We start from the raw sequence: 13,938 nt of genomic DNA, 5'->3' as shown, positions 1-13,938 counted from the left end.
CAAATTCTACCATGTGGATATTTGCTCTTTAGTACGGGAGGAAACAGCTTCAGATACAGAGTGACACAGGGGCGAAGTATACCTATCTTTCTGGCCTCTGCATCTGTCTCCCCAGCAGCTCTCAAATGACTGGACATCCGCTCCCTGTCCAATACCTGGTTGCGACTCACCTGCTCCCCTCTGAGTAGGTTGTGGTGTGGGATGGGCAAGGAGCTGGGTTCCCGGCCAGTAACCACCTCTGAGGAAGGTGGGTCCAGTGGGATTTCTGAGCCCTGGGAGCACATGTCGTCAGACCGCTCATCTGGCCGCTCATCAGTGTTCGTACTGCCCACTTCAGGTGTGCCACTGGGGGAAGGCTCACTAGCTGTGCCTTCCTCCCCATCTGATGGATTCTCTGAGCTGAAGGTAGATAGCGACTGGCGCATGTTCAGGCCCTGAGACCACCTGTATGTTGGGCAGACCAGGATTGTAGCTTGACTACACCTTGCAGTTCAGAAAGCAAAGAATGCCATCATCTCCTGATTCCATCACTCACCTCTGGCTTGAGGTCAGCTCTACTTCACTGTCCACCTCTCCTTCCTCTTCCTCTGATGAGATGCCACGTTTCTGCAGGAGAGATGAGCCGACTGTGGTCAAAGGGGGAAGAGGTCATCAAGGACCCAGGATAAGGAAACATGGTTATAAAGGGTTAAGTCGGGAATGGCTTAAAAGATCAAGAATGTAACATGGGAGGTAAATTAAGGACCTGCACGGCACCCCATGGAGAAGGAAAGAGGAAGAGCTCCGGAACCATTCCATACTTTACCTGACTTCGGGTGACGGCAGCCCTGTACAGCAGTGCAGCTGGGGTCAAGTGCTGGGACCCAGCCCGGCTTCCTCCCCGTCCCGCCGTCCCTTCCCTTCCAGTTCCCAGCAGCCCTACACCGTCACCAGGCCCTACTGGTGGAGGTGGCTCCCCTTTGGCTCCCCCTGGTGAATCCGGGCTGGTGGAGCCGGGTGCTGAGCCCTCACTTGGCGGGGTGTCGCCCCGGGCTGGAGGTGGTGAGCCAGGGTCCCCAGCTCCCCCTGTAGCCCCCCGGCCCCGGGCTCCCAATGCTGCTGACAGCAGGTCGGGGGACGATGAAGACATCTTTCGGAGCAGGAGGTCATGGTGGAGCCCACGGAGGGCTGGAGGGCAGGCTTCCCAGGCTGAGGGTCCTCCTCCTAGCCCCACTGGGCTTCCTGGTCCCCCAGGTTCATGGGGTGGCACAACTGCACGAAGCCCGGGCAGGTCCCCGCAGCTGCCCTTGGCGCTGGCCTTGCGGTGACGGGTCTTGCCACGGCGACTCCGTCCTGGTGAGGGGGGGCCCTTAGCACACCCAGGAAGCCCCACCCCACTCAGGGCTGCATCTAGCTTGGGTAGCAAAGACTCAGTCTTGAGGATATCTGGCCTGGTGGGAGAGGGAAAGTGCAAGTTGGAGATTAACAAATTTATCACATGAAAGCACTCCCTAACCTCAGGCAGTGCAAGGCACCTCTCTCCCATCTCAGTATCCGTCTTCCTGGCATCCTTGAGCCCTACTCCTGCCTCTCCAGCATCCCCCTTGCCATTCACAAGCGATGGCACTTGTAAACTCTGGTGCTACCTTTTGCTGTGGGGTGACAGCTTCTGTGGGACATTCCTCTTCTTGATGAGCTTCTCCATTGTGTTCCCGTGCAAGAGGCCTCGGGAAGGGTGTGACTTCAGCAGACCTGGGCACCTCCGCTCTAAAGCTTGCTCCCTCCTAAAGACAAAACACGTTAGCTGGGCGTGGGACCAGGAATGGGGGCAGAGGCTCAGTAGGATCTCCAGGTCAGGCACAGCTCCAGGAAGATGGGATTTGGTGTACGAGGGTGTGTGTGATTACCTGAGTAGCTCCCGTTCCTTCAGCTCCAGCTGCAACATGAGGGCATTAAGTTCCATGTACAGGTTGTTGGCTCTCTCCAGCTTCCGCTCATAGTGTTCCCTGATGTCCAAGGCGTGTCTGAAACGGGCAGAAGGGTCCCCGAGGTGAGCTGGCTTCACCTGGTGCCATAATTTATCCCAGTCTCTGGGAACTGGTCTGCAGGCCCTGCTATTGGTGAAATCACCTTCCCAAAACACACACCTGAGCTCCTCCCTCCTCCGCATCACCAGCTCTTCTTCTAGGCGGTGCAGACAGGTCCCTTCTGACTTAATTTTTTCGAAATGCAGCTTTACCTCTTCACGCCACTCTGCCTGGGGGTGGAGAGAAAATTAGGGGTGAGACCTGTAGAAAGCCTTTGCAGGTGCCTGCACTGCTGCAGACTGTGTGTGTTGGAGCAGACAGGAGTGGGACACAGGATCAACCAAGACCAGGTCTCAGTCCTTCAAGAGCTAATCTATCCATACCCAGCCACCCTTCTTCCCAGCCTCCCCTCAAAGGACACCATTATCCCTGCAAAGAGAGGGAGCTAAGGTATTCGTTTTCCTCCCCACAGCACACCTGGGACTTAAAGTAAGTCTCCTGGGGTGTGGAGAGTACGTCGGCTGAGGCGATGTCCAGATGCAGCAGGATCTGTCGGAATGATGGACGATTTCGTGGTTTGCTGTTCCTGGAGGGAATGGAGTCGTGGGGGAGAGAGGAATTTCAGGGAGGTCCAGAAAGGAACTAGAGCATCCTTTCCCAAAGGGTGTCCTGGAGAATCCAACTCTAGAATGTATTCTGTGACAAAATTCCCTGGTCAACTATCTAGGAAATGTTACAGGCCATCTGTTAGTATATCAAAGTCCTGCAGTAAGGAAACCTATTTAATCCTATTTTCCAACTTGCTTGCCAAAACAAACCTTTTTGAGTAACTGCATTAAAAGAAACACATTTGGGGAAATGCTTAGCCAAAGATTAGAAATCTCCCACCTTCCTCCATGGTCTAGGATCCAAACAAGGGTCCAGGGCCTCCCGCGTTCTAAGACAGTCTACTTGAGGCTCAGCCAATCATGCTCAGCGGCTGTGCTGGTCCTTCACAGGCGCTTCATAGCCACCCTCTATAGCAGATATTGTTGTCCCCATTTTGCAGATAAGGAAACAGGTTCAGAGGGAACACTGCTTGCCCAAGGTCACACACGGTTTGTGCACCCCTGCAGACTATATTGGTCAGCCCAGTTTCTCTCAGTTCTTTATCCTAGTCCCCTTGACACACACTCTGAATCCTGGGGTCTTTCTTGGAGAGCCATATTTGGGAGCTCTGTCCCCCTTTCCCTGTTCAGGACTCTGGGCCTGGATGCCCGGGTCCTGGGTGCTGGCTAACTGTCGGCCACCTCCCTTGCTTCCAGCTTGGCCAGGTGGTCCTTACCAGCACTGGCGAAGCAGGATTTTGAAGCCGTCTGGGCAGCTGGAGGGCACAGGCAGATGGAGACTATTGCTTCCCACACCCCAGATGATGGCTGAGGAATCTACGTCTTTGTAGGGGATCTCACCAGTCAGCAGTTCCCACAGAACCACACCAAAGGACCTAGGGATAAGAGGGGACGTCACTTGGGGGGTCTTCCTCCAGAGGCCCTGCAGGTTACCACGGGCTTGTCTCACTTCTCACTTGTACTCAGGCCCTGGAAGAACCCCCCACCCCGCCAGCTCTCATGGTGGCTGCCTGCTATTCTCAGTCCTCAGCCTGGCCCTCACCAGATGTCGACCTTCTCAGACACAGGCTCGTTGCGGATCACTTCAGGGGCCATCCAGGCTACTGTTCCTGCAAAGGACATCTTGGTGCTCTTGTCACTCAGCTCCTTGGAAGTGCCAAAATCGGAGATCTTCACCACATCGTCGTACGTGATTAGCATGCTGGTAAAGAGTGTAGTCAGCTGGGGTCCGGGCCCCTCCACGCACCTCATCTAGCTGCAGCCAACTCTACCTTTCTGTTTTAAGTCATTTAGGACACCCAGAAACGGGGGGCTTACCACAGCCCTCTTGAGATAGGACTGTCACTTGGGAGGGGTTTCTGAGATGGCCACATGGACTTTAGGACAGGGTCTGAAAGCAGGGAGATGGTCACACTGACCTGGGTGGGGACACCTACAGGAGTCCGTGCACAGTAGCTTCTCCCTGCTTGCTTGCTTACTCACTTGGGGGACTTGAGGTCTCGGTGGATAATCTTGTGCAGGTGCAGGTAGTTCATGCCGCCGGCAATGCCCATGGACCAGTCAACCAGCAAGGAGGGGGTGACAGGGCGGCCAGCCCGCAGCACCTCATACAGCTGACCCTGAGCGCAGAACTCCATAAGGATGCAGTAGCAGGGAGCCTGGGTACACACGCCCCTGGGAGCCAAACACAGTGGCATGAAGGGCTCAGCCAGCCCAGCATCCACTTGGTTCACACCTGGCACCCTCATTCCCACCCACGCCATTCTGGCACCCACTTCAGGAAGGGTGCGGTAGATCCCTGCCCTCAAAAGAGTACCCCGGCCCCTGCCCCAGACCTTACTTGAAGGTGATGATGTTAGGGTGCTTCAGCTTTCGCAGGTGCTTGATGTCAGTCTCCTTCAGGTCCCGTACCTTCTTCACAGCCACCTCCTCCCCATGGAAGCGCCCCAGGAAGACGGCGCCCTGGGCCCCTGAGCCCACCCACTGCAGGTCCAGGATTTCCTCAAAGGGGACCTCCCAAAGGTCTGTGGACAGGAGGCACAGTGCCACAGGCTCAGAGAGCCACACCTGGGGCCTTGGGGTGGTCAGGCTCCGGGAAAAGCATTGGGTTGGCTGACATGACTCAAGGAGGCTGAGGCAGAAAAGTAGCTAAAATGGGCTGAGAAGATGAGGGGACAGGAAGGAAATGAAGGGGTGGTCTAAAAAGAAACTGGGGGGACTTCCCTGGTATCACGGTGGTTAAGAATCTGCCTGCCAATGCAGGGGACACAGTTCGAGCCCTGGTCCGGGAAGATCCCACATGCCGTGGAGCAACGAAGCCCGTGCGCCACAACTACTGAAGCCCGCGCGCCTAGAGCCCGTGCTCCGCAATGAGAAGCCACCGCAGTGAGAAGCCCGCTCGCCGCAACTAGAGAAAGCCCGCGCACAGCAACGAAGACCCAACGCAACCCAAAATAAATAAATTAATTAAAAAAAAAAAAAAAAACTGGGGAGTCAGTGGCTGATGGACAAATAAGGGGCTGGGCTCTGGGGAGAGAAAAGGATCATCAGGCGACTTAGGAGGGGCTGTCCAAACGGATCTCAGGCTCAGGGAGATGGGGAGAGGGTCTCCTCGCGGACACAGCCTACCTTCCTGCTGCTGCTTGTGCTCCGTGGAATAGGCCTTCCCAATCATGGTCCAGACAGGGCGCAGGCAGCCGAAGAGGCCTTCCAGGAAGCCGCTGCCACTCTGGCACTGTAGCCGCACCTCATCTGCTCGAACTCTGGACGCCCGACTCTCAGGGGACCCAGTGGCTCCCCCTGGGCCCCCAGCATCCTGCTCGTGCAGCTGCAGGACACTGTTGGCAAAAGGCTCAGGGGGCGGCTCTCCACCTGGGGAGGGGCTGGGCCCGCCCCCGCCCTGCCCCCCGAGCGGCACTACGTCTCGGAGTACACACTGGGTAGGCGTCAGGTCCTTCTCGGGGCTGCAGTCGGATGTGTCTGGGTCCAGCTTGCGCATGGACGCCTCGGTTAGGGTGGACACGAAACCCCCAAAGGAAGGGGAGGGTGTGCGGGTCTCATGGAGGCAGGCCATGGCCTCTGGGCCCTGGTGTAGTGGTGAGCGGTGGGCCCTGTGGGAAAAAGGAGGACGGGCCGTCAGAGCCGCAGGTGCCCCAGCTCAGGAGGCTCGCCCTAGAGGCAGAGGCATGGGGTGGGGAGCTGGGCTCACAAGAGCCTCCTGGAAGTAACACTTGAACCTCACCCTCAGGTACCTATCCCCCTCCAAGCTCCCCCTGGGATCCATCTTGGGAAACATAAGCTTCCTCTCAAGCATCTATTAGTGACACAAGTCTTCCTTAGGTATACAGGCAACATACCTAAGTACCATTCTCAGGTAAATACAGGTAACTGCCCTGCTCAGGTACATACTGGTAAGGTACGTCCCAAACTCAAGTACAGTAATAGACTAGTTCCCTTCTCCCTGTAAGATTACTGTAATACACCTCTGGAGCACATATTTCTTTCACTTGAGGCTCACATGCACACATGTGTCATATAAGGGTCCTTCGGATGTACACATTTTGAGTGTCAACCTTAGGCACACAACAGTAACACTCCCAAGCCTCCCTCACATGGAAGCACACACAGGTGACACTGCTAGGACTCAGTGCCGCTCAGGCACTCTCACATGACATTCCTGGGCCTCACACTCATGTACTTGATACATGACTCTGCTGAGAGTCTTATCCTAAGGCATATTCAGGGCTCACATCTGCATCTCCCTCTCGGGTGCTCACACGTACACACCTGGGCCTCTCCGAGGTAAGTGACAGCTGTAACCAATGAGCTCCATTATCTGCCCAGCACAGATGAGGGAAAAAGGCAGAACCGTCCAAGGAGGATGCAGAAACTGTCAGGGCAAGCTGTAGCCTACTGCTTCATCCCCCTTAGCCCTCCCATCAGTCCCACTGCTCCCCCAGGGTTCAGTTAGAGAAGGCCCCGTCTCCTTTCCTCTTTCTCCATTGCCCTCTCCCCCACTCCCCAAACCAAGATCCAGCTTTCCAAACAAAAGAGATTTGTCCCAGTTCATAGCTGGGTGCTATCTATAAAGCAACCATTAAAAAATCTGAATCCTAGCTTTGCCTCTGTCACTTACTGGCTGCGTGATCTCAGGCAAGCTGTAGTTGAGCCTCCATTTCTTCAACTGTACTAAGAGATAAACTAGCTATCACTCAGGCACAGCGAATTCTTCAACCTATACCAATCTTGTCCGAAGCCTGACACCAGAAGTCATCTGGTCTCCCATTTCCCTCCACATCTAGTCAGTTACCAGATCATCCTGAGGTGTAGGGGTTCTTGAGGTCAGCAGTCCTCTCTAACTATTCACCATAGTAGGGTCCCTCCTTAACCACCTGCATCGGAGCCTCTGAATCATGACTGGAGAGGGGTGGCAGGAATCTACAATAAAAAGGGCTCACTGGGTGGGGATGCACCTCTGATTGTCTCAGCTCTTGTAACTGTTGATTTCCAGGCCTCTCAAAGACCTTTTCAGTGGCTGGGTGTGGGGTTTGCCTGGGTGAGTGTTTAACAAGCACCCCAGTTGATTCTTATTATGCCTGGCACATTCGAAAAGCCCTGACCCAGGGCCTTTCTAGTCTCTCTTCTCTAGTTCCATGTTACTGCCTTAATTCAGGCCTCATTAGCTGTGTCACCTGGCCCAGGACAACTGCCCCTTAAATGGTCTCCAAGTTCTTCTAAGGCTCCCCCCACCCCGTTCTCCACCTAGCCTTGAGAAGGATCTTTCTAAAGCACAAATTGGCCAGTGCCCCTCTTCCTCAAACCCTCTAGTAGCCTCCACTGGGTCCTGCAGCCTCACCTCCATGCTCTTGGCCCCTCCCCAGCCTCGTCTCCCACTGCTGTTGGTACCCAGGCCATAATGGACAGAGCCAGTCACCAAGCTACATCAGGCGTTTGGGCCAGGGCACCTAATGAGAATGGCTAACACTTATGGAAAGCTTACCATGCATGTTAGCCTCTGTTATAGGTGCATTAGCTTATTAAATCCTAAAAACTCTAAGTTAGGCATCCTTACGCCCATTTGACAGAAGTAGCAGAGGTCTTAAATAACCTGCCCAAGGTGCTGTTAGCTAGGAAGAGGCTCAAGCTCCGTGCTCAGCCTGGAAGGCGCTTCTCAAGCCCCATCTGTTGTTTTCCAAGTCTCACTTCATCCTGGAAGTCTTCTTCCCTGTCCCTGCTGCTCTGAGTTACTGTCCCTTCTGGGCTGGCACAGCCCCCTGTGCTTCCTCCATCATGGCTCCCATTATCCTGGAGACACAGTGCGGTCGAGCGGGCGTCCGGCTCCTCGGAGAGCCTGCACTCCTGAGAGTGACGATGTCGCACGGGATCCCAGGGCTTCGAACAGCACCCAGCGAGCAGGAAGGTGTCCAGTAAGGTGCAACCACTGCCCTACACACCCCAGAGGATCGTCCTATGGACCAGACGTACACTACGCGCGCATTAGCTCCCTCACTCCTCAGAACCACCCAGGGAAGGAGGTATTATCATTGGTCCCTTTATATTCTTGAGAAAACTGAGGATCAGAAAGCTGAAATCCCAGCCTCCGAATCCCCAACATATCCCGCGAGATAACGGCGGCTTCAAGAGGTGAGATGCACGTAGTATAAGGCAAATGACAGGCCAAGCAACGTGCCAATCCGCCGGAGAACGTCCGCGGGAGGACCCGAGGGCCTTCGCCTGCGCCCCTCACGCTGGGCGTCCCTTCCGGACCACTGAGAACGAAGGCCGGGGCTCCCGGCGCTCCGCCGGGTGGGCCTGCAGGGAGGGCTGGCGGGACTGGGGCGCTCACGGCTGCTAGAAGCCAGAGTGACGGCCGTTAGAAGCGGAGAGGAAGGGGTTACGGCCCCAGCGCCCCCTCCCGCTTCCCGACCTCCTTCCCGGTCGTCACGTGGCTGGGGGCTGGGGGCTGGGGGCGGGGGCCCGGCGGCAGGAGGAGGGGGTCCGGGCGGGGAAGGGGAGGGGACGCAGCGGGTTGGGGGAAGCGCTGGGCGCTGCGGCGTAACCATGACGACTGGGCCCGAGGCGGCGCGTGAAGTCACCGGGACAAGATTAGCCCGGAGTCACGTGAGCGGCGATCGCGGGGGTGGGGCCCCGCCCGGGCCCCGCCCCTGACCCGGGCTGGCCCACGTGCTGGTTGCGGGCTGGCAGGCGGGGACCTCGGACCCCACCGGCGGACCGCCTGTGCGTCCCCTCTTCCCCATGCCGACCCCCGTCCCCGCGTGCATTGGACGGAGAGCCGGTGGTGGTGAAGAGAGGGGACTTGGGTTGACTTTGGGGGTGCGGTGCCACAGAGAAAGCAGGAAATGGTGAGACAGGGAGACTGGACACGCGAAAGGGCGACAGGCACAGCCAGAGAAGGAGGGCCTACCTAGTTGAGAGAAAGACCGAACAGCGTGAAGCACAGGGAGAGACACTCCTAAGAAGGATGGACTGAAAAACTGATTTTGAAAAGCAGAGGACACTGAGTAAAAGGAGCTGAAAGGGGATTGAAAAACAGATCATCTGTGCCCTCCCCGATTCTTTTCCTATTTAGAAGCTGAGCTCTGAGTAGGCACAACACCTGGATTTTTAAAGGAATTTTTCAGCCTTCACCTGGTGTTTGGCAACCTGGAGCCTTCGGCATAGAGAGGGTGACACGCTCCGAGACACTTGCAGCCAAGCCTCCCTCCAGTTCCCCTGGCCTCCCCAGGGGCCCCTCCAGTATCCAGGGCCAGCAGCTGGGGAGAGGGAGAGAAGCCATTTCACCTGTCTTTTCGGGCAGTGGAAGTAGCTGAAGAAATAGGAGATGGGACCGAAGGAAAGGGAGGGAACCCAGCCATGCTCAGTCCACCCCTCCCTGTTCTCAGGCTAATGACAGCTCTTCCAGATTGACCTGAAGGAGTGTGTGTGTATTGGGTGTGTGTGTGTGGGGGGGGGGTGGAGCTGAGGCCCCAGGGGATTATAGTAAACTGGAGATTCCTCTTTCCCAACACACACTCTCTCTCTGTGTCCTTTATCTCTGACCTGCCAGCTGTGTCCCACTGCCCCCCCACCTGGGCCTTGGCGCCAGGGCTTTGTGGGGGGGGCATCATGGCTAGGAACCCCTGCCCCAGACATTTGGTCACCCTGGGGGAGGGATGTCTCCCTGGCCATCAATTATGCAGAGCATGGGGGAAGGGCAGGGATGTGCCAGGAGGGGCTGGATATCTCTCTGTCAGTCATTCTGTCAACCATATTTACCAAAAGGTCACTGTGCAGAACTCGGCTCCAGATTGGGTGAGGGGAGAGAGTGGTCCCTAAACTATGCATCTTTCAGGGGAAGCCGCTCTTTGGACACCCCAGAAAGCCCCAATTCAGTTTCAGCTACCAGGTTCTCTGTTTGCTGGTGGTTCCCTCCAGGCGGCTGTAGGGGTGGGGTGTGGGCAGGGAGTACCCCACACCCCTTTCATTCCTCCTCCCAGGTTCTCCTGCCTGAGATGCTGGAGGCCTGTGGCAAAACAACCCATTAAATCGTTTCTCACTCCCTCCTGTTCTAACAGCAAAATCTCAATGCCAAGCTGCTTGTCTGGCTGTCTTGGGGGCTCAGTTGAGAGGCCAGGCCATCTGTCTAAGTCTTGGGCTCTCACACTGAGCACTCGCCACTGTCTTGGACCCTATTTTGCACTCAGGAAAGGAAGGTTCCTTTCCCTTCTCTCTTGACTGGGGGTGGAGGGGATGTCTTCACACAGAAAGGAGACCCAAGACTTGGGAATGGTAGTTCCACCAATCCAGGCTTTGAGATCCTGAGAGAGTAAAGGACTCTAACCCCTCCTGGCCAAGGCTCCTGGCCACTCAGCTGCAGCTTGTTTTTGTTCTGCTTTTTACAGGATCTGTGGTCCCGGCCCCAGGGTTGTTCTCAGATGGAAAGAACTACAGCTTTTCTGTTGCGCCCTCATAGGGGGGAATGCCTTCCCCTGAGAGCCTGGGCAAAACTGGAGATCACCTCTAACTCCAGGCCCCCAGCCTCACACAGGTCCAGCCCTGAGACCCCTAGCCGCCACCGCCTCTTCCTGCAGTAGTGTGGGCAGTGAAGGGGCTGGGAGGGAGGGGGCAGTACTGTTTAGGAAAAAAGAACCAGCTTTGGATTTGGAGAGATCAGAACTAAAACCTCACATTACCGTGAATTAGTTCAAGGAACGTAATCCCTTCGAGACACCCAACCCTACCTTATGGGACGGTGAGGGTTAAGTAAGACGATGTGGGGAATGCCATGAGCACAGTGCCGGGGCTCCGGCTTTGTCTTTCTGGTTGGCTGGACACCAGGTCTTTCTCTGTGGATTCTGGAGAGGCCATCTCTTCTGTCTGGCCAGAAGGGAGACCAGAACCTTCTACTTCCCCAGGAAAAATCTTGATTTCATGTCCCAGGGGAACCAGGTCACAATGGCAGTGGTGTGCTAGAGGCACCCATCCTTCCTTTGCAAATCCTTATGTCCAACCTCCTCTGGACTGAGGGGGAAGGCCTAATTCCCTGTACCCCGTCCTCACCCCCTGGCCATCGTGGCCCAGGATCACCCCGCAGCCCTACCTGTTAAGGTTTGAGGGGAAGGCGAGGGTAGGAGCAAGGTATGATGGGTCACAGGGGTCCCTGAGACTTAGGACCTCAGGTGCACCTGGAAGAAGTTCAGCGGATTTTAACAAATTGTTCCTGAGCCGGATGTGCATTTAAAAACACCTGGAAGGATACAAACCAATGTGTAACGACTTCTAAGTAGGTGGAATTGTGGGTATTTTTATTAAGAAATTTAAAAATCTATTTTAAACTGAAAAAGAAGAAATGAAAATTACAGAGTGCCTATATCCATTCCTGTCACCTAGCCTTGGACAGTGAGCTAGGGAGGGAGGGTGGATGGCCTGAGAAGCAGAGAGGCTTGCTTGAGGTCCTGTCTCTGCTCTTGAGCAGCTGGGCGACCTGGAGTACGAGACTTCTTAACAAACCTCAGTTTCTTCATCTCTAAATGGGGACAGTGGTCACTAATTCACACAGTGGCAATGCAGGATATTATGTGGGTAATAACATAAGCTCTGGGTCAGATACACCTGGGTTCAAATCCTAAACTCTTTTGCCACATACTGATGTTTTGATTTTGAACAGATTACTTAACTTCTTTAAGTTTCAGTTTCCTCATCCCTAAAATAGAAATGATGATCATTCTACCTCTCAGTATCGTTATAAGCAGTATTGAGATAATCCAAATAAAGTTCCTGGCCTGGGACCTGGCACACAGGTACATTAGCACATGGAAGGCGCCTAACGAGCAGTAGTAGATTTTTATAAACGTGTGTCCCTTCCCTTCTTTCCATGGTCTCCCTCCACAAAGCAAGAGGCAGCAGAGATGGTATAGGTGGAAAGGGAGCTGGATAAACACAAGGGATAAAAAGGAGAGTGAAGAAAGAAGGAACCAAAGGGAAAGGGCTCTATCCTGGAGGATCCTTCTTCTCCTCTGGAATAACGCGCCCCTGCAGCCTCGTCACCTTTCCCCAACACAGCTGCCCCTAGTTCTCCTGGGAGCAAAGGAAGCAGACAGACTAGTGTCTGTAGCCAGCCCATCGTGAAGCCCCCATGTCCCCTGCTGGCGTCATCTCCACACTATCCTTGTTCTGCCTCAACAGGGACTCCTGAAGGGGTTGATTCCCTAATCCCTTCTTTCTCCCAGACCAGCAGGGCTAGGGGGGACTGCACGTGATAAGCCACTGGGCAAGTCCAGGGTGGTGGGTAGTAGAATTTAGGGTCCTCTTCCTGGCAAAGCCAGAGTCGCACGTCACCTCAGGGGGAAGGACCCAGAAACAGCAGTCAGTTTTTAGAGGGGTTTTGCCATCCTTAGCTGTAAGGACAACGAGAAAGTTCTGAGCCACTTCCTTACGTAAACTTCCTGCCTCCCCTGCCCATACTTGGGTTGAATTAGGGGATGGATTTAGTGGTTCGTTTTCACATGTGCTGGGGTTAGTGTATCACACCATTGGTCTTCTCAGCATTGCCTCAGTCCCCACAGTGAGTGAGTAGATGGGTGGCAGGCTGGAGAGGGCAGAAGTTTTTTCCACCCTTAAGTGTGAGATAGGAGGGAGCAGGCCCTAAAGCTCAGAGGAACTTCAGTGCCTGGATGGGAAGACGCAGGGCATACTCGGGCCCTTTCCTTCCTGAATCTCTCCTACTTGCCTTCCCTAGATATGACCCTCTGGCTGAAAAATCAGAGCTCCCAGAGCCACGGAGTCCATTCTGTGAGTTGGAAGGGAAATTGTGTTTAGAGGGAGGCACTGACTGTGGCTTGAGATGATTCTGTGTTGGGGAGAGGCCTCGTGTGCACCCCTTCCTGGGTGAGGGCTGCTGACCCACTCTCCTCCCAAGAGGGAGCAGGTAAAGGAGCTAAAAGGTGGGACTCTTCCGTCAATTCTAAGGGATACCCCACTATTTCCTTCCACTGTCTATAGAGCCTCTGACCCTTTCCCTTCCCTCCCCTTAGCCAAGGCCATGGTTATAGGAGTTTTAACTCTGTGGAAAGGATTCCTGCTTATTTTTAAGCCAAGGAGTTTGAGGAGTGTGTAGGGAAAAGGGAGGAGGTTCATGAAAGGCCTGGGCTGGGGAAATGGGTTAGGGGAGCCAGAGGCGATGGATAGATTGAGGAGGGAGAAAACCACGTAAGAATGGGGGAGGGGAGGATGACCATCACCTGGGCATCCAGGAACAGGTGCTCTTGCCTATAATCCTCAGGTGCAGCCTGCTAAGTGTGTGTGTGTGTATGGGGGGAGGGGAGTGAGGGGCACATGAGGCCTTGTCCTTCCTTTCCTGCCCTGAGGGGGCCCAAACTCTTCCTCCTCCTCCTTCCCTCTCCCCCATCCTGAGGGTGAGTGGGAGGAGAGGAGGATGTTCCCTTGCCCCCTGTCCTTTACGTCCGTCCCCCAATCGTGCCCCCACCCCCACCCCACACACTCCTTTCCAGCTCTGGAGGCCCTTCGCCTCCAAGCTGGGCCGCGGCGTCCCTCCGCTCGGTTCCCCTCCTTCCCATCCCCACAGGCGTCGGGTCCAGGTCCCCAGTTCCTCCATCCCCACGGTCTCAGCATCCCCGCGCCACCCTCCCCGCACCCCGCCACATCTACCTCCCGACCTTCCCTCGGCACCCGGACCCCAGGACCCAGACCCATCCCTGCCCCCGACCCTCCACAACTCGGCCCGGCTCTCACCTCGGGGGCTCCGCGGCCGCAGCACAAAAGGCGGCGCTGCTGCAGCTCGGCTCCGGATGCTGCTCCCGCCTCCT

General features: G+C 55.5%; 1 protein-coding gene and 1 long non-coding RNA gene across 5 annotated transcripts in view; one reads left to right on the top strand and one right to left on the bottom strand.

The window, feature by feature from the left end:
* MAP3K12 (mitogen-activated protein kinase kinase kinase 12) overlaps positions 1-13,938 on the bottom strand; it is a 15,688-nt gene extending 1,750 nt beyond the window's left edge. The window contains exons 1-14 of one of the 3 annotated variants that reach the window (XM_060114109.1): positions 13,865-13,938; positions 5,551-5,724; positions 5,243-5,451; positions 4,455-4,638; positions 4,097-4,288; positions 3,657-3,815; positions 3,331-3,489; positions 2,484-2,592; positions 2,127-2,236; positions 1,887-2,003; positions 1,626-1,763; positions 806-1,430; positions 536-606; positions 171-444 (exon numbers count right to left, since the gene is read on the bottom strand). In XM_060114109.1, the coding sequence (XP_059970092.1) occupies positions 171-444; positions 536-606; positions 806-1,430; positions 1,626-1,763; positions 1,887-2,003; positions 2,127-2,236; positions 2,484-2,592; positions 3,331-3,489; positions 3,657-3,815; positions 4,097-4,288; positions 4,455-4,638; positions 5,243-5,451; positions 5,551-5,687 (2,484 nt within the window). In that variant the 5' untranslated portion in view covers positions 5,688-5,724; positions 13,865-13,938. Of the gene's footprint in view, positions 1-170; positions 445-535; positions 607-805; positions 1,431-1,625; positions 1,764-1,886; positions 2,004-2,126; positions 2,237-2,483; positions 2,593-3,330; positions 3,490-3,656; positions 3,816-4,096; positions 4,289-4,454; positions 4,639-5,242; positions 5,725-13,864 lie in introns of all 3 variants that reach the window. The other 2 variants (XM_060114108.1, XM_060114110.1) reach the window with 2 other exon arrangements.
* On the top strand, positions 2,482-5,091 carry LOC132499461 (uncharacterized). Of its 2 annotated transcripts, none has more exons than XR_009533854.1 (3): positions 2,482-3,799; positions 4,537-4,636; positions 4,877-5,091. It is a non-coding gene; the product is annotated as an uncharacterized LOC132499461 (long non-coding RNA). The 2 variants fall into 2 exon arrangements; XR_009533853.1 differs by having other exon boundaries at positions 2,482-3,818.

Source organism: Mesoplodon densirostris, chromosome 11, assembly GCF_025265405.1.
Source record: "Mesoplodon densirostris isolate mMesDen1 chromosome 11, mMesDen1 primary haplotype, whole genome shotgun sequence".
Classification (NCBI taxonomy): domain Eukaryota; kingdom Metazoa; phylum Chordata; class Mammalia; order Artiodactyla; family Ziphiidae; genus Mesoplodon; species Mesoplodon densirostris.
This window is presented reverse-complemented; position numbering and strand designations above follow the sequence as displayed.